This window comes from Exophiala viscosa (assembly GCF_022695815.1).
Source record: "Exophiala viscosa unplaced genomic scaffold EDD37scaffold_17, whole genome shotgun sequence".
NCBI classification, from domain to species: domain Eukaryota; kingdom Fungi; phylum Ascomycota; class Eurotiomycetes; order Chaetothyriales; family Herpotrichiellaceae; genus Exophiala; species Exophiala viscosa.
The window spans coordinates 276,338-291,605 of record NW_026944369.1 but is presented as its reverse complement, the minus strand read 5'-3'; the positions used below and the strand labels follow the sequence as shown (position 1 = coordinate 291,605).

Below are 15,268 nucleotides of genomic sequence, written 5' to 3'. Positions count from 1 at the left end.
TCATGGCCGCCCAGACAAATGCACGATTTTGAGGTACTAGGGTCACAATATGCACGCGCGCAAGACGGACCGTTTGGGATTCAATTAAGAGCACCTGTGGCAACGCCGACCGTTGGCTGACCATGACAGACGAGAAGAAAGATTATGTTTGATATTGGCGATGTACGATTGCAAACAGATGAAACACTCTGGAGGGAAACAAACAGCCGAGGCTGAGACTTTTGTCATGGCTTGTTTCAAGGCTGAGGGTTGCAACCTCTTTGATTGGACGACGGAGCACCATATCAGTCAAAGTCCATCTGGATGTTACACTTGTTCGGGCTGCAACACAGGAAATGATGCCTTGTTCACAGTATGTCTATTTCGACCCTGGTCTATTTCGACCCTGGTCTACGGAGCCCTGGAATCATCGAGCCTGTTCCCAATGAATGCGGCACCGTCTCTGGGAGAGCTCCGCATATCGAAAATACCATTATGATTTCCACCAGGTTCAAGGCAATCCGGGGCCTTTCCAGGGGATAGCCAAAGTCTTACTCATGAGCAGACGACGTCTGTTACGTTAAGCATGAATGCTATAACGCTACCTACGAGGCTCTCGGACAGATTTAAAGGAGTCTCGTCGCTCCGAGTCTGGAGACCTGTAGCCGTAAGGCGTTGCCACTTTTTCTGGATGCCGGCTCGCCAATTCAACTCGACAAGCTCAAATTTCATGCGTCCCCATCACCGACCATACCCTCACCATTGCGATGAGCTCTCTTGCTTCTCGTTATCACACCTCCCGAGTACAGAAATGTAGGGAGGATTCCCACCGCAGAGAAAATGGCCATGGTCCACGTCATGGTTTTCCAGCCTGCTCCAGACCTGATTGCTGCAGCTATCAAAGGTCCAAGCAACGAGCCACAACTCCCTAGAAATCGTCAGCAAGTTGTGTCGGTGAAAACCGAAATGAACCGAATAGGTGGTGCTTCAATGCCACAGTCTTTCGGGAGGAAACTTAGAACTTACAGGCCGAATTGAATATACTGTAGGATTGAGCATACACCGACTTGCCAGCGAACAAATTGGGCTCCTGTCGCACCTTGGCGTCACAGACCTTACTGAATTCCGCCATGAGCGAAATCATGACCAGGGTGATGGCCCCTCCGAGGAGCACCAAGAGAACACATAGAAGGACTTTTTGACCAGTGTTGTCGTGCTCGATGAACCTGAGCAAGACCCAGAAAGGAACGGACAACAAGAGACCAGACGCGGCGATCCATCGAGGGCCGTACTTGTCAGTATAATGTCCGACCACAGGACCTACAAAGCTGGGCGCGATCAAGGCGAGGAAGACAAGGCCGGCCCCCAGGGAGTCCCACCCGAAAATCTGATTCACAAAAAGGGGCAGTGTTGCGTCGATGGCCGTCATGGTCATGGCAACAACCATACTACCCCAGAAAGCCACGAGAATCCGACGGGACTTGAGAAGGATGAGGATCGTCGGTAGCTTTCGCTTGGCTGGCTGCACGGGAGGCTCGGTGTTGTTGCCGGCAGCATTCTTCTCTGCAATCGTTTGAGACTCATCGACGACAACTTGTAGCGGGACGTCACTGGGTTGTGCTGATAGAGTGCTGGTAGATGCGTCCGGCTCCAACCACTTTTGGGCAACCTTTTTCTCGATGAGTGCAAGGCGTAGCACGACGTCAACGGCAATAACAGCAAATGTTACCCCAAACACAGCATAGTATCCCACCCTCTTGTAGACAACACCACCAATCAGTGGTGCCACCAGGACGCCCAACGAGGTGGCAAGGCCGACATAGCCCATGGCTTTGCCTGATTCCTCCTCACTGACCGTGTCTGCCATCAAGGCTAGGGCGACCACCCAGACAACAGATGCCGAAGCACCTTGCAACATTCTGCCCACCACGAGGACCGGGATGGTCCTTCCCAAGCATAGCATAAGAGTTGAGCCGGTCAGGATGACAAGGCCTGCAAGCAAGGTGGTGCGTCGGGAATTCAGCCAGTCGGCCAGGACACCAAAGATTGGCGAGAAAAAGAGCAATGCCGCCGCATATACGGCAAGTAGGACAGAGACCCAATGCTGTGTATCGGCATGGGCTACATGTACCCGGTTTTGCAAGGCGAATGGGATGACCGGAACGATGATTCCATACAGAAAGACATCCTGCGCACGAATCAGCAAGCTTTCCAGGCCCAATAAAGCAATTGGCTTACAGTGAAGACACACCAGCACATGGCAAAGATAATGAACGTCTTCGAGGAACGATACTCGAGAAGCATGGGTTTCGAGCCGCGATTACGGCCAACGCGATTCGACGCGTCTTTCTTGAGCCTCCATTTCATGATTTCCACGCCTCCTGTGAGGGTCGTGGAGGACCGACTCAGACGGAAGATGGGATCGGGTTTGTTGAGTTATACGGACATTGCAAGATAAATTGTAGTCAATTCGATGGAAATTGGGAACAGTTCTACCCTTCAGCAAATAGGGTTGCAAAAATGGAGGCATCATGTCATGATTCAGCAAGGGTACCTGGATTGCTTGGGTCCGATCATCTCCAGCCTAGCCTCCGGCGTTGCGGATTTAACCAGCAGCGGCTCGCGGCTCGGCGGGCACCCCCACCTTTGACGATAATAAGGTACCATCGCATATTGTAGTAGGTATAGGTAGCTAGCAACATGGGGAGATGCAGGGAAGGGCTCAACCAGGTGAAAGCATCCCAATGCCTTTTTCTCGGTGGTGGGCATTGCAATTCCAGTGTCCTGGCAGGTGAGACAGAGTATCGATCGATCATCATGCTGATAACGTGATACTGCCATGATTCCTCATCTTTCAACCTCTTTTCTGTGTCTGCCCGTCCCTGTATTCTTACGTCGCGCCTTCCCCGCGTCTCGAGTTCACCTAACAATTTGCTTCTCCTTTTCGCCCATGTTCGCGTTATCTTTGACGGCCAGCCATGGACAAATGCTTCTCATTCCATCACGGTTGTTTCGTACCTGTCTGCGGCATCCTCGTTTCAGAGCCGTCCGCTGATGGATGACCGGCCGTGGTACCGGGACTCGGTCCTGATCACGCAATTCTCGTAAACCGTCCATAGTGCGGGGAAATCTTGACACCATCTCGCACCGGTGTCGCTCATCATAAGGTAAGGTACTTCCAGCTCTTCCTTTCTCATTGCAACCATTCCTGGGGAAGAAACGATAGATTCTGTCACTATTCAAAGTCCCACATCCAGAGAGTCTTGAAGCTGTCGAGGGCGTCGGAATCGGCAATCACCATACTACTTCATTCTTACAGACAAGCTCCCTCAGTCGTTTCGATCAATTCCGACTCACTACCTTCACGATGGCTTCCGAGGACTATGTCCAGAAGTTTGAGACCCTCCAGATCCATGCCGGTCAGGAGCCGGATCCAGCCACCAAGTCTCGCGCCGTGCCCATCTACCAGACTACCTCCTTCACCTTCAACGATTCTGCTCATGGCGCCAGGTTATTTGGCCTGAAAGAGTTTGGAAATATCTACAGCAGGATCATGAACCCCACCGTCGATGTGCTAGAGAAGAGAATTGCGGCGCTGGAAGGTGGCGTTGCTGCAGTGGCAGCTTCGTCCGGTCAGTCGGCCCAGTTCATGGCTATTCTCGCCTTGGCCCATGCTGGGGACAATATTGTCTCGACCTCAAACCTGTATGGCGGTACATACAACCAGTTCAAAGTCATGTTCCCTCGTCTCGGCATCGAGACAAAGTTTTTGACTTCTGATAAACCGGACGACCTTGAAAAGGCCATCGATGACAAGACAAAAGCCGTGTATGTAGAGACGATTGGCAATCCCAGATACAACGTGCCAGACTTTGAGGCCATTGCCAAAGTTTGCAAGGCCAAGGGTGTCCCTCTCGTTGTTGACAACACCTTCGGTGCAGGTGGCTACTTTTGCCAGCCCATCAAGCACGGCGCGGATATCGTCGTGCACAGCACCACCAAGTGGATTGGTGGCCACGGCACTTCAATTGGCGGTGTAATCGTCGACTCGGGCAAATTCGATTGGAAGGCCAACGCAAAGAGATTCCCTCAATTCAATGATCCAGCACCGGGTTACCACGGCTTGAAATTCGTCGACACTTTCGGGGCTCTGGCCTTTGCCATCCGCCTGCGGGTTGAGATCCTGCGCGACTTGGGCTCTTGCATGAGCCCCTATAATGCGCACGAATTTATTCTGGGCGTCGAGACATTGAGTTTGCGTTGCGAACGCCATGCTGAGAATGCGCTGAAACTGGCCAAATGGTTGGAAGGCCACAAGAACGTTGCTTGGGTCTCGTATCCTGGTCTGGGAAGCCACCCTTACCACCAACTTGCAAAGAAATACCTGCCTCGCGGATTTGGAGGCGTCATGTCGGTCGGTATCAAGGGAGGCGCTGCAGCAGGCTCCCAGGTCGTGGATGGATTCAAGATGATCTCTAACCTCGCAAAGTGAGTGCACAATACCACGAATTTTCCAGAGCTAACAGCATGTTTAGTGTCGGCGACGCAAAGACTCTGGCCATTCACCCATGGTTGACCACCCACGAGCAGCTTAGCGAACAAGAAAGACGGGATTCTGGAGTAACAGAGGACATGATCAGAATATCGGTCGGCATAGAACATATCGATGATATCATCCACGACTTTGAACAGAGCTTCGCTGCCAGTGAAGCTGCGCAGCCCGACGCCGAGGCCAACAAGGACAATGCGACGGCGGATTCGAGCACGAGTGCTGATGCTAAACTCAGTGGGGCGACCTGATTTCGTTGGCTTGACCCTTTTCTTGAAGCCGAGTTGACCATGTCCTGACGGTTCTTGCGTTCTTTGCAGGGCCCAATCTCTGAGCTGGCATAGCATTACTCCGTATTGTTCAACAATGTGCGAGGATGAAGGCCGATCGGACCCAGGATCGCCGGAACTTTAGAGTGTTTCGAGGGAGACAAGGGTTGAACCCCTAGAGCCAATCGGTGTCTCTCGGGGGCAATACTCCCTATCTAGGCAACTAACACGAGAACACCACCATGTTCATGGGTATTCAACTAGCTACCTAGATTTCACATGCTTGACACATAACCCCGGCTCGACAGATCTTGTGTTCCTTTATACTTTCATGCAAGGCTATCGCGTGGTAGACGGCTCTCGAGGCTGGATCTATGTGGAGAGTCTCTTTCATCCGGTACATTATTACGACCAGCATCAGATTATTCATGATTGATTGACATACAAGGACCAGGAGATATATCCTGATCAGGCTTGACACAGTTCCACTCCGGGCTGTCGGATCCTGGCGCCAAAAAAAATGCAGTCAGTGGGCCACAACTCTCTCGACGCGAAGCCTGGAAAAAGGGCCGAGGCAGCAAAATGTCGATGGCAATAATGGCATGTGTGACACGCCCCATGGGCGCCGCACTGTCGCATGCAATGACCATCTCGCATCGTCAACGTTAAGCTTACCTTGCTTGGAATGTGAGCATGCCACATGACACTATTTTTCCGATTGTTTGCCATCACTGCTCAGTTAACGTTACTCCGTCACTCCGTATTGATTACCGATTTCAGAGAGTCAGCTCGTCGTCTCTCTACTCTCCTTTCCATGCTTTCTCACGCGCGAGTGTTTTTGTAACATCATTCTACGATTTCTTCCTTATTCACCTTCAGCGCTCCTTCCTCACCAGGTAATACGCCCTTCCATTCTCCGGTGCTGGCAAAATGCCATCTTTTTTGTCCTCTAGACCGCCCTACCTGCAAAAAGCAGACGAATATCGCAAGCCACCTCCCAAGGGCCAACCGTACTCGATCACTCTGCCAAACAGCGAACAGCCTGGGCGGAGCGCTGTATATCGGCATCACAAGACTCGAGATGGCGTCCTCGAGACCCTGGACGCCGCGGTCCTCACTGGTCATGACATGTTTGAGTACTCGGCACAGAAATACGCCCACCATCCCTGCTTGGGTTACCGATCTTGGGACTCGTCGAAAAAGACATATGGCCCCTTTGAGTGGCTGGATTACGAGACGGTGCAAAAGAGGAGGGCAGACTATGGCGTTGGCCTGGTTGAACTCCATGCAAGAGAAGGCATAACGGGAACGCAATATGGCGTGGGCTTATGGTGTCAGAACAGACCTGAATGGCAGTTGACCGATCTGGCTTGCATGTCTCAGTCTCTCTTCTCCGTCTCTCTGTACGACACGTTGGGCCCGGAGACCACCGAGTACATTGTTCGGCATGCAAACCTCGCCGCTGTGGCCTGTTCGTTACCACACGTCCCAACCCTCCTCAAGTTGAAGCCGCGGCTTCCAAACCTCAAATTCATCGTCGTGCTCGACCCACTAGAATCCGGCGTCAATGAGAAGCCTGAATTATCCAAACAGGGTCTCCTTGACTCAATGGCTGCCGAGGTTGGCTTGAAGGTTTATTCACTGGAAGCGGTAGAAAAGTTGGGAGCTTCCCTCGGCCGCCCTTACAACCCACCTAAGCCAACCGATGCTATTACGATCAATTACACCTCTGGTACAACAGGTCCACCAAAGGGAGTCGTCCTTACACACGCAATGGCAGTGGCAGCAACATCCTCCTCGCTTGTGACAGCTTCCACAGACCCCGACGGTGTTTTCCTCAGCTATCTGCCTTTAGCACACATCTACGGTCGCCTGCTCGAACACACCGTACTTTGGGCAGGCGCTCGAATCGGGTATTTCCACGGCAATGTTCTCGAGCTGGTGGATGACCTCAAACTTCTTCGTCCGACGAATTTTCCCTCCGTCCCCAGGCTGTTCAACCGCTTCGGTGGAGCGATCAAAGCATCAACCGTGGAACAACCTGGCGTCAAGGGATCTCTGAGCCGGCACATCGTCAGGACGAAGCTCGCAAATGCCAATCCTACGACCCAGTCTTCTCCAACCTATCGCCACGCCTTCTATGACCGGATATGGGGCCGTAAAGTCGCCGCCGCAATGGGTCTCGACCGCACGAAGACCATGGTTTCTGGCTCTGCTCCTCTCGATCCTTCTCTTCAGCAGTTCTTGCGAGTTGCATTCTCTGCTCGTGTTTTCCAGGGCTATGGCTTGACAGAAACGTACGCTAGCGCTCTCGCCCAGGCTGAGGGCGACTTCACCGTTGGTAATTGCGGTGGTGTTATGGCGAACACGGAGGCGTGTCTCCTTAGCGTTCCGGACATGGAATACACTGTGGAAGATAAACCTTACCCTCGTGGTGAGCTTTTGCTGCGAGGCGCGGCTGTCTTCAAAGGATACTACAGGAACGAGGAAGAAACAGCCAAAGCCTTCACCGAGGACGGTTGGTTCAAGACCGGTGATATCTGTAGTGTCGACGAAATGGGACGTTTCCGCGTCATTGACCGCCGCAAGAACGTCCTCAAGCTCGCTCAGGGCGAATATATCTCCCCAGAGCGTATCGAGGGCGTCTATCTCTCATCCTGCTCCTATCTCGCACAAGCATTCGTGCATGGAGACAGCGTGCAGACCTTCCTCGTCGCCATCTTCGGCGTCCAACCAGACACCTTTGCGGGATTCGCGTCGAAAGTGCTCGGTCGAGAAATCGCGCCAACAGATCTCGAGGCAATCAAAGCTGCATGCAGCGAACCCAAGGTCAAGGCCGCCGTGGTCAAAGACCTCGACAAGGTCGGTCGCAGAAAGAAGTTCGCCGGCTACGAGCGCGTTCGAAACATCAAATTGGCTCTTGAGCCGTTCACCGTTGAGAATGAATTGCTCACACCGACACTGAAGTTGAAGCGGCCGATCGCGGCGAAGAAGTACAGAGATACCCTTGATCAACTGTACAGTGAGGCTCTGGAACTCGAGAAGTCAGGCAAGGTCAAAGCCAAACTGTAATCTTATCTTGTCCTCTTTGCATCGCGGTTACACTAGAGGCATGTACTGTAAGACGCGTCATGCTTGGATGATGATACCTCTGATAGAGCACCTGAGATTTGCTGATATAGTGAGACTGGTGCGTCACGCTTGACGGACTCTTCCTTTCCAATGGCATTCAGCTATATATATAAATATGTACCTGGGCTTACCCGAGCCCAGTAGTACAATCTATTCTGATCCAGCAGTATGATTCTGAACCGGGCCTTGACCGTGCCAAAGACCGTTCTCGTCCCAGACTCCAACTCTACTGTACGTGCCTGTCGAGGCGCCATTCATCCAAGCGAACCTAAAGAACTCGGGCATGCCGTCATCGTCCTGTTTCCTGCGCTGGATCGTGACTTCTTCCTGGTCCCAATATAATTCCTCATCCGTGTACCCACGCCATCTCTCGACGTCGTTGATGAGCATGCTGACGCCGTCCACATCTGTGTCCTTGGGCAGCTGACCCCAGTTGAAGGTGATATTGGACCCGTACGGGCCGACCACGGCCGTGACATTGGGCGATTTGGCACCCCACCACGAGCCGCTGCCATCGCTCCCAGAACCTGTCTCGCCCAGCGCCGCGGGCGTTTGGATGATGGACGCGAACCCCCAGCGGGCCACACCGTTAATGAACAGTCCGAGTAACAACCCCTGGTACATCAGACTGGGTCTGATCTGAAAGGCTGTTCCGGGAATGAATAACAGTGCCAAAATGTAGTGATGTATCCTGAGGCGTTCGCCCGGCAGGATCAATAGAATGATAAGTCCAAGAGCCATAGTAGTGTAGATGGCAAGATATCTGGGCATGTTGCCGGAGACGCGGATAAAATGGATCTGTGAAATGATAATAGCCAAAACGATGGCGACGATGATGGCCAGAGCCAACGGAGCGCCAGGCTGCTCCATATCGTGCGGTGTGAGTCTCTCGATCGGAATAAGGGGAGCAAATGTGTAATTGTTCAATGCGCCGATGAAGCAGAAGCCGAGGTACAGGATCGTCTTCTCGATCTGCGCCGTCAGCCCTGTCAGCAGGGACCTAGCGCAGTACCGATAGAGGATGAAGGATATGTATGCCGCAGGGAGGAACCTTTCCACAAGCTTGCTGATAGCTTCATAGACGTTGGCTGTGTTGGGCGGATCCGAGACCAGGCCCACGTGCAGGAACATAATGACGAATGTGCTGAAGAAGAAGATGGCAGGAGATGTAGTGAACACGGACAACAGCACCAAGGCCACTGCTGTCACTACGAAGAGTGGCCACCTCGAGTCGGTCGGGCATTGCGCCTGTGAGGACGAGAGATGTTGAAAGGTGAAGGATCGTGGAAACGTGCCAGGGAAAGCTGTGCTCTTGATACCGTTGGACTCACTTGCCTCAAAGTTTGTGTGGAATCCTGTCAGCGTTGCTACGCCGCAGCCACCGTCCGCGTCCGTAACGATCCCGGCATGGATGGCAGCCTGACATATGAAACTGTCTCCGCGATATATGGGAATCGACTCGGGGTCTTCCAATCTTGGGCCCCCAACGACTAAACCTTGGTACCGGAGTGACTGGTTGCCAACGATACGTTCTTCCAGCAGATGGGTGCTTTTGCAGTTTGCGGGACACCGGAAGGCCATGTGCGCCGAGGAAAACGGTCGACACTGATTCCCATTGAGTCCGCAACCGTTGCCTTCGTTCCAGAAGCTCGCACCACACCACACATTCTCGGGTCTCCCATAGCCTTTGATGAAGCCCGCAGTCGAGTGATGTTTGAGCATGAGTGACCACGTCAAAAACCAGGCTGCATAGAGTGTGACCAAGAGTATAATTCGTTGTTTCCTGTTGGGCGCATATTTGTCCAATAAACTTATAGGCGCCTGCTGTATCTTGGGGAATATGGGCTCAATCTTCAGGACTCGAGGAGGGAGGGGTCCCTTGACCCAATCGACCACCGCCCGAGACGCCTTACGGACAGGCAGCGGCACCCATCTGTATTTGAAGGAACTGGCGGATTCCCGTAGCCAGACGGGAATAGGGAGGGTACGGTTCGGCGGGTCGGGGGCAGACTGGATCTGGAGAAGTCCATTCTCTTCGTCTTCGTCGTCAAGCTCTTGATCGTGTAGAGCATGGAGGTCGGCAGGGACTTGGTTCTCCTCGTCGTCGTCACGATATCCTGGGGCTACCATGGCGGGGTCTTGCGGAACAGTGGGGGAAGACAAGATGTTGGCGCAAATGGTATTGAGGAACGAGTGGGATTTTGTCGCTAGGAGTACAACATGATGAAGCAACGCAAAGACATGCCTATGATTCAGGAGCGCCTGATGTACATAATAGTAGAGTAGGAGAAGGTAAGACGTCTGGATCCGCACCTCCAATACTTGGTCGACGACGAACCATTGTAGTCACTTCGGCTTGATCGGCAACTTCTTTCTCCGGGGCTTGGAGCCAATAAGGAATGAGGTTTCCTGCCTTCATATCACCGCGTCAGGTTTCAAGACCACCACACGTGCTTTCATTGACATACCTAGGTACAGATTGAATGCCAGGAAGTGAGTGCGATTCCAGAATCCCAAGGTCTCTTTACACTCGCGAAATCATGTCTGTTTTACAGCCTCTTCGTAGTGATATTCCTTGCTTTCACGTGGCACCTCAACATCGCTCTCTCTCTCTCTACGTCTATTCGTTTACATGGGCCAACACAGGTGCTATAATTTTTCCTGCTGCCCAAATCATGAAGTCCGGACATGATTGATAGGTTGGCTCTAACCGTATGACCTGTTCTTGTGTCCGGTCGCCCCTGAGTGACTTGTTCCGTACTCGTAGCAATGCTGTCGTAACCGACTTTCAGAGTTTCGCCTTTGTTATGAGCCACATACCATCCGCCAGGGCGTGAACTTCACCCGCGCCGCTTTCAATCACGCCATGGACCCAAACTTTCCTCGCCCCTTCGATCTTCGCGATCCAGGAGCGTACCACCACCGTGCCTGGCGTGGAGACCGGCTTTTTGTATGTGATGTTCAATGCGACAGTAAAGATCGAGTTCAGATCTGGTATTTGCTGGCCTACAGCATTGCCCATGGTGCTGTCGAGAATGGTAGCAATGACACCGCCATGAAGCAGATCGGGATGCGCATTCATCCCGCTGCCGAAGGTATAGAGTCTGCGCAACTCTTCAGGCTGGCCCGCTGTGGGATCGAGTGGCCTGTGCAATGACAGCAGATGCGAGATCGTTCTCTCCGTGTTCCATGTTTCGGCCATCAAGGAGTGCCCATCACCACTTGTGACTGTTCGTGACAGGTTGCCCAGAATGTGGAACGATGGGTCAGCGAGCAACTCTGCGCACCATGGGATTGTGTTGAAATGATCAAGGGGTGATGGGGGAGTGTGGGCTTCATTGGTCATATTGCCATTCCAACCGACCGCTGCTTACGCTCCTGGAAGGACCCCTGCAGATGGTGATATGAGAAGAACAGTGAAGTCAAACAACAATGCAGGGACGCGTCGTGGAAGCAGAAGAAAAGAAAGGCATAGGCACGGGACCTCAACTTTACCTCGGCTGAATATAAATTTATCTAGGCCGAATGCCGCATCATGTTTTGATGTTCAGTGTTTACGCAGGACATTAGGTTTGTATCGGCTTTCACCAAAGGAGGGGGGCGAACTATAAAATGCATATACGTTGAAGGCTGGTGAGCACCATGGAATCAATGTTATGGACCTCATCAATCGCCACTATGCCAGGCCTGCGTGGACAGCAGTCTGGAGTATGTAGTAGGTAGGCTATCGTTACGCGCAGTACTCCGATTCCTTATCGGGTTGACATGTTGGATGGATTGAAGAGACAAGAACCTCAACTTCCTCTTCTTGTACTGTAACCACATCACAATTCCCACATCCGACTGCCGCCCAACGCTGAAGCTGCCTTGAAAAACAACATGATCGCCAAAGCCCCTCGCCCTCCGCGGGTGGCCATCATCAGAAACTATTTGCTGGATGGCTCCTGGGGCCAGGATATGCTCGACTCTTTCAGCCAACTCATCCTTGCTGCAGAGCCCGATGCCAATATTCAATACTTCCAACCCCTTGAAGGAGGAGACCTCCCTGATGCATCGAGGTTCGACCTTGTTATATTGACTGGTGGCACCTATGATTTGACCCTCCCGGACACTGATCCTTGGGTCGCCAAACTTCTGGGATGGATCAGGGATACTGTCTCCCGCAATCCCGAGACCAAGCTGCTCGGTATCTGCTGGGGACATCAAGCTATATCGCATGCCTTGGGAGGCAAGATAGCATACCGGAAAGATGGCACTCTGGTAAGTCCGGGACATCACTGTTGCGTTTTGCACGAACGTGTATCGCTTATTCTTCATCCATGAATAGATTGACGTTGTGGACGTTCGTCTCACCAATGCTGGCCGGAATTTCTTTGATGGATATGAACTACTGGTAAGACTCTCGGATGCACATTGCCTCAGACAATTGCTTACGCTAAGAATGTAGCGAATGCATAAATTTCACAAACGGATCGTGCTCGAGCCAGGATCGGGATTGCAACCACTGGCAGAAGACAATGAAGTCTTTGCCTCTCCCTCCGGACAAATCCTGACCTTTCAGGGCCACCCCGAGATGACAGCCAAGATTGCACAAGGCATCCTAGACCACCGAGACCTGTCATATCTCAATCTAGCTGATTCCAGTCCTGAGGGTGTTGCGCAGCTGCACAAAGGTTTGGAGAAGGTCGAGGATGGAAAGCAAGCATTCGCAAGGGTCATGTCTTGGGCCTTTGGACCCCAAGCATAAATCAAGCGACTGAGTGTCCCTTCGTAAAATTGGAGGTTTGAAGTCCACAGTATTTGAAATCCGTCTCCCTTGAGAAGGAAACGACCTTCTAGATGATTTAATACCCTTGCCATCAGTGAGATCCATCTCAAACTGTTTCAATGTAACGTTTGAATTCCCTGCAGTAGACATTATTGTTAGCGAGAGGCTTTCGACAGGCTTCATAGTGAGATGGTTGGGACAAAGCCTGGGAGATCATACCAATCAGTTACAGCCTCCTTGTACAATCGTACCTCATGTTCCCTTGATGCGGCGAACAAATCGACAAAGGCGTCCGGGAAGATCTCTCGCGCAATGCTTTCAGGAGCTTTGAACCGAGCGACGGCTGTATCCAGACTGTTGGGTAATGGCGGGGACTTTTCTTTTCTCATAGCCGCGGGTGGAAAGGGAATATCGAGCTTCTTTTCAATCCCGCGCCATCCGGCTCCCAGCAGTGCTGAAAGAGCGTAATGAGGATGTAAATCTGCTCCAGGGATGCGTACCTCGAATCGCGTCGCTCCCGGCTTCGACACTGGCGGCGCAATCAGTCTGATCGATGTATTTCGATCTTCCAAGCCCCATCCCAGGCTCGTGGGTGCCCAATAGTTCTCAACCAGACGTTTGTACGAGTTGATGGTCGGCGCGAAAAGTGGCATCAAGTCAGGTATCGCCGTCAATAACCCTGCAAGGAAATGTCGACCAATGTCGGAAACTTCTGCGATATCTTTCCACGCAGCATCTGAGTCTGGCGTCTTCCGTGCGAACGCGTTCTTGCCATCCCGATCAACAAGCGATATGTGGATGTGCCCGGAGCTGCCGGCAAGGCCATATACTGGTTTCGCCATGAAGCATGGAGTAATGTTATATTCAACGCCAAGCGACTTCACCAGCAATTTGAACAGGGTGACCCTGTCTGCCATTTCATCAATCTCGCTCACTTTCAAGGCAGCTTCGAATACTCCAGGACCAAATTCGGTATGCCAGCCCTCGAGGTTCGTCCTAAACTCGACGCTCCTGTCGAAGATTTGATGGAAATAGTCTTTGTTGGCCATTGGCCGAGTAAGACTATACGAGAAAATGCCAGAGGTCAAGTTGCGGAGACTGTTCGGTGCGTTGTTTAGAAGGTATGCAGCAATGTTTCGACGAGATCCCAGATCGTCGTAACCGTCTTGGGAGGGTGTTTGGAAGTTCATGAACTCCATCTCGACTAGGATAGAGATGGTCAGTATCTACCAAAACCGAGTTTGATTCAAGGCTCCTCACCTCCTGCCATTGACTTGAAACCCTGCTGGCCTATCTTCTCACAGAGCGATCGGATGATGCTCCTCCCATCAGCGGGCACGGGAGCTTTATTGACCTCGAACCGCAGTAGGAAGAGTGGTATGTTGTCCTCCCATGGTATTCTCCTGAAAGACGATGTATCGGGGATGGCGTTAAAGTCTCCATAGCCATCCTGGACTGATGTCGCTTTGGGATCGACCTCGAAGAGAACATCATGGATATCCCAACCATAAAGCACTGAGCTGAATCCGAATCCATCATCTAGGCTGGAGAGGAATTTGTCCTTGTCCATGATTTTGCCTCTCAATATACCATCACCATCCACACCAGCCACTTTGACTTTATGATCGTGGGCCAATAGCCTGGAAATATTCTCCCTGGTTGGGAGTTCTCCCCCAAGTTCTCCCATTTTGAGTTGTCGTGATCACCGTAACGAGATCTTTGGCACAGTCGGAACACCCACGTAGCCTCAAAGACATTTAGTAACGTGCAGTAATAGCAGATTTACGGAATTCCTCCGACCAAACATGTTTGATGGATGCCTTGACCGTACTGAGGGTCGAAGACGTTGCCGGAGATAGGCGTCGACAAGTAGATTGTCCCAGACAGATAAGCAGAGAAGGCCGACCTTGCCTGCCCATTCAGGCAATCTCGGGCAATATTGACACGAGTTCTGGGCGAGTCAGTTGGTTACCTTATCTGGCATTCGTCCAGCACTCGCAATGCAATCTTGACCATGGGATTCAGCATATCTTGCACCATAGAAATAGTACTCGTAGAACAATTTTCGAATCATCGCAACATTTCGGATTGTGTAAGGGAAGGGAGTGACCTAGAGCACGCAAGTCTGCAGCACCTCCAGAGCGAGCAGGGTCAGTAAGCAAGAGAGGAAGTCACGCTGATCAGGAACAGTGCCAATAACGCGTCCAGGTGGAGTGAATATGGTAGTGACTGTGGAAGGGAATTCATATTGCGGATGTTCGTCGCATAGTGTCGCGCATATGACAAGAAAGCCGGACATTCCACACAACGAGACAACTGTCACTTCAATCTATGAACATGAATCGGAATCGATCTGCCTAAGAGTCAAAGCTTAGGATTCTCAAATTATCGAGCAGATACCTTTTTCGCAAGTTCGAGGCCTTGGCCTAGGATAGGATGATTAATAAATCCCAAGATCGTCCAGCCACCACCACAACAATAGGGGATATGACGCACTTACGGAGGGGTGCCCCAAGCTGCCTTAGGTTTGAGAAGGTCCTTTAGGCGCAGCTGAAAGAAGCTTGCAACCTT

General features: G+C 51.9%; 7 protein-coding genes across 7 annotated transcripts; 3 read left to right on the top strand and 4 right to left on the bottom strand.

The window, feature by feature from the left end:
- Positions 1 to 592: 592 nt before the first annotated feature.
- Positions 593 to 2,449, bottom strand: EDD37DRAFT_213787 (MFS transporter). The gene is made up of 3 exons (XM_062810306.1): positions 2,218 to 2,449; positions 1,006 to 2,167; positions 593 to 907 (listed from the first exon to the last, which is right to left on the bottom strand). Exons 1-3 carry the CDS (start codon positions 2,344 to 2,346, stop codon positions 708 to 710), a joined length of 1,491 nt encoding a protein of 496 aa, XP_062665454.1. The 5' UTR covers positions 2,347 to 2,449; the 3' UTR covers positions 593 to 707.
- Positions 2,450 to 3,083: 634 nt separating this feature from the next.
- On the top strand, positions 3,084 to 5,055 carry EDD37DRAFT_213876 (uncharacterized protein). The gene is made up of 3 exons (XM_062810307.1): positions 3,084 to 4,467; positions 4,515 to 4,783; positions 4,849 to 5,055. Exons 1-2 carry the CDS (start codon positions 3,347 to 3,349, stop codon positions 4,777 to 4,779), a joined length of 1,386 nt encoding a protein of 461 aa, XP_062665453.1. The 5' UTR covers positions 3,084 to 3,346; the 3' UTR covers positions 4,780 to 4,783; positions 4,849 to 5,055.
- Positions 5,056 to 5,461: 406 nt separating this feature from the next.
- Positions 5,462 to 8,193, top strand: EDD37DRAFT_213630 (long-chain fatty-acid-CoA ligase). Its single transcript, XM_062810304.1, has one exon. It carries the CDS (start codon positions 5,728 to 5,730, stop codon positions 7,867 to 7,869), a length of 2,142 nt encoding a protein of 713 aa, XP_062665452.1. The 5' UTR covers positions 5,462 to 5,727; the 3' UTR covers positions 7,870 to 8,193.
- On the bottom strand, positions 8,156 to 10,348 carry EDD37DRAFT_613892 (LCCL domain-containing protein; the record flags this gene model as incomplete). Its single annotated transcript, XM_062815490.1, has 3 exons — positions 8,156 to 8,168; positions 8,198 to 10,191; positions 10,268 to 10,348. The coding sequence occupies 3 exons, from the start codon at positions 10,346 to 10,348 to the stop codon at positions 8,156 to 8,158; spliced, it is 2,088 nt and encodes a 695-aa protein (XP_062665451.1).
- Positions 10,349 to 10,371: 23 nt separating this feature from the next.
- Positions 10,372 to 11,451, bottom strand: EDD37DRAFT_643413 (HotDog domain-containing protein). The gene has a single exon (XM_062817425.1). The coding sequence runs from the start codon at positions 11,273 to 11,275 to the stop codon at positions 10,718 to 10,720; it is 558 nt and encodes a 185-aa protein (XP_062665450.1). The 5' UTR covers positions 11,276 to 11,451; the 3' UTR covers positions 10,372 to 10,717.
- A 281-nt stretch (positions 11,452 to 11,732) lies between these two features.
- Positions 11,733 to 12,776, top strand: EDD37DRAFT_213618 (class I glutamine amidotransferase-like protein). The gene is made up of 3 exons (XM_062810303.1): positions 11,733 to 12,189; positions 12,257 to 12,322; positions 12,377 to 12,776. Exons 1-3 carry the CDS (start codon positions 11,809 to 11,811, stop codon positions 12,674 to 12,676), a joined length of 747 nt encoding a protein of 248 aa, XP_062665449.1. The 5' UTR covers positions 11,733 to 11,808; the 3' UTR covers positions 12,677 to 12,776.
- Positions 12,678 to 14,595, bottom strand: EDD37DRAFT_213614 (uncharacterized protein). The gene is made up of 3 exons (XM_062810302.1): positions 13,958 to 14,595; positions 12,917 to 13,901; positions 12,678 to 12,834 (listed from the first exon to the last, which is right to left on the bottom strand). The coding sequence occupies exons 1-3, from the start codon at positions 14,382 to 14,384 to the stop codon at positions 12,804 to 12,806; spliced, it is 1,443 nt and encodes a 480-aa protein (XP_062665448.1). The 5' UTR covers positions 14,385 to 14,595; the 3' UTR covers positions 12,678 to 12,803.
- Positions 14,596 to 15,268: the final 673 nt, after the last annotated feature.

What these genes read in the sequence shown, in the direction of transcription:
- EDD37DRAFT_213787 (XM_062810306.1), bottom strand. Translation starts at nt 2,346, where the DNA reads ATGAAATGGAGGCTCAAGAAAGACGCGTCGAATCGCGTTGGCCGTAAT. An exon ending in TGTGCTGGTGTGTCTTCACT is followed by an intron (nt 2,168 to 2,217) that starts GTAAGCCAATTG and finishes ATTCGTGCGCAG; the next exon opens with GATGTCTTTCTGTATGGAAT. An exon ending in CAGTATATTCAATTCGGCCT is followed by an intron (nt 908 to 1,005) that starts GTAAGTTCTAAG and finishes GACGATTTCTAG; the next exon opens with GGAGTTGTGGCTCGTTGCTT.
- EDD37DRAFT_213876 (XM_062810307.1), top strand. Translation starts at nt 3,347, where the DNA reads ATGGCTTCCGAGGACTATGTCCAGAAGTTTGAGACCCTCCAGATCCAT. An exon ending in ATGATCTCTAACCTCGCAAA is followed by an intron (nt 4,468 to 4,514) that starts GTGAGTGCACAA and finishes CAGCATGTTTAG; the next exon opens with TGTCGGCGACGCAAAGACTC.
- EDD37DRAFT_213630 (XM_062810304.1), top strand. Translation starts at nt 5,728, where the DNA reads ATGCCATCTTTTTTGTCCTCTAGACCGCCCTACCTGCAAAAAGCAGAC.
- EDD37DRAFT_643413 (XM_062817425.1), bottom strand. Translation starts at nt 11,275, where the DNA reads ATGACCAATGAAGCCCACACTCCCCCATCACCCCTTGATCATTTCAAC.
- EDD37DRAFT_213618 (XM_062810303.1), top strand. Translation starts at nt 11,809, where the DNA reads ATGATCGCCAAAGCCCCTCGCCCTCCGCGGGTGGCCATCATCAGAAAC. An exon ending in ACCGGAAAGATGGCACTCTG is followed by an intron (nt 12,190 to 12,256) that starts GTAAGTCCGGGA and finishes ATCCATGAATAG; the next exon opens with ATTGACGTTGTGGACGTTCG. An exon ending in TTGATGGATATGAACTACTG is followed by an intron (nt 12,323 to 12,376) that starts GTAAGACTCTCG and finishes CTAAGAATGTAG; the next exon opens with CGAATGCATAAATTTCACAA.
- EDD37DRAFT_213614 (XM_062810302.1), bottom strand. Translation starts at nt 14,384, where the DNA reads ATGGGAGAACTTGGGGGAGAACTCCCAACCAGGGAGAATATTTCCAGG. An exon ending in TTTCAAGTCAATGGCAGGAG is followed by an intron (nt 13,902 to 13,957) that starts GTGAGGAGCCTT and finishes TCTCTATCCTAG; the next exon opens with TCGAGATGGAGTTCATGAAC. An exon ending in AAGGAGGCTGTAACTGATTG is followed by an intron (nt 12,835 to 12,916) that starts GTATGATCTCCC and finishes TGTCTACTGCAG; the next exon opens with GGAATTCAAACGTTACATTG.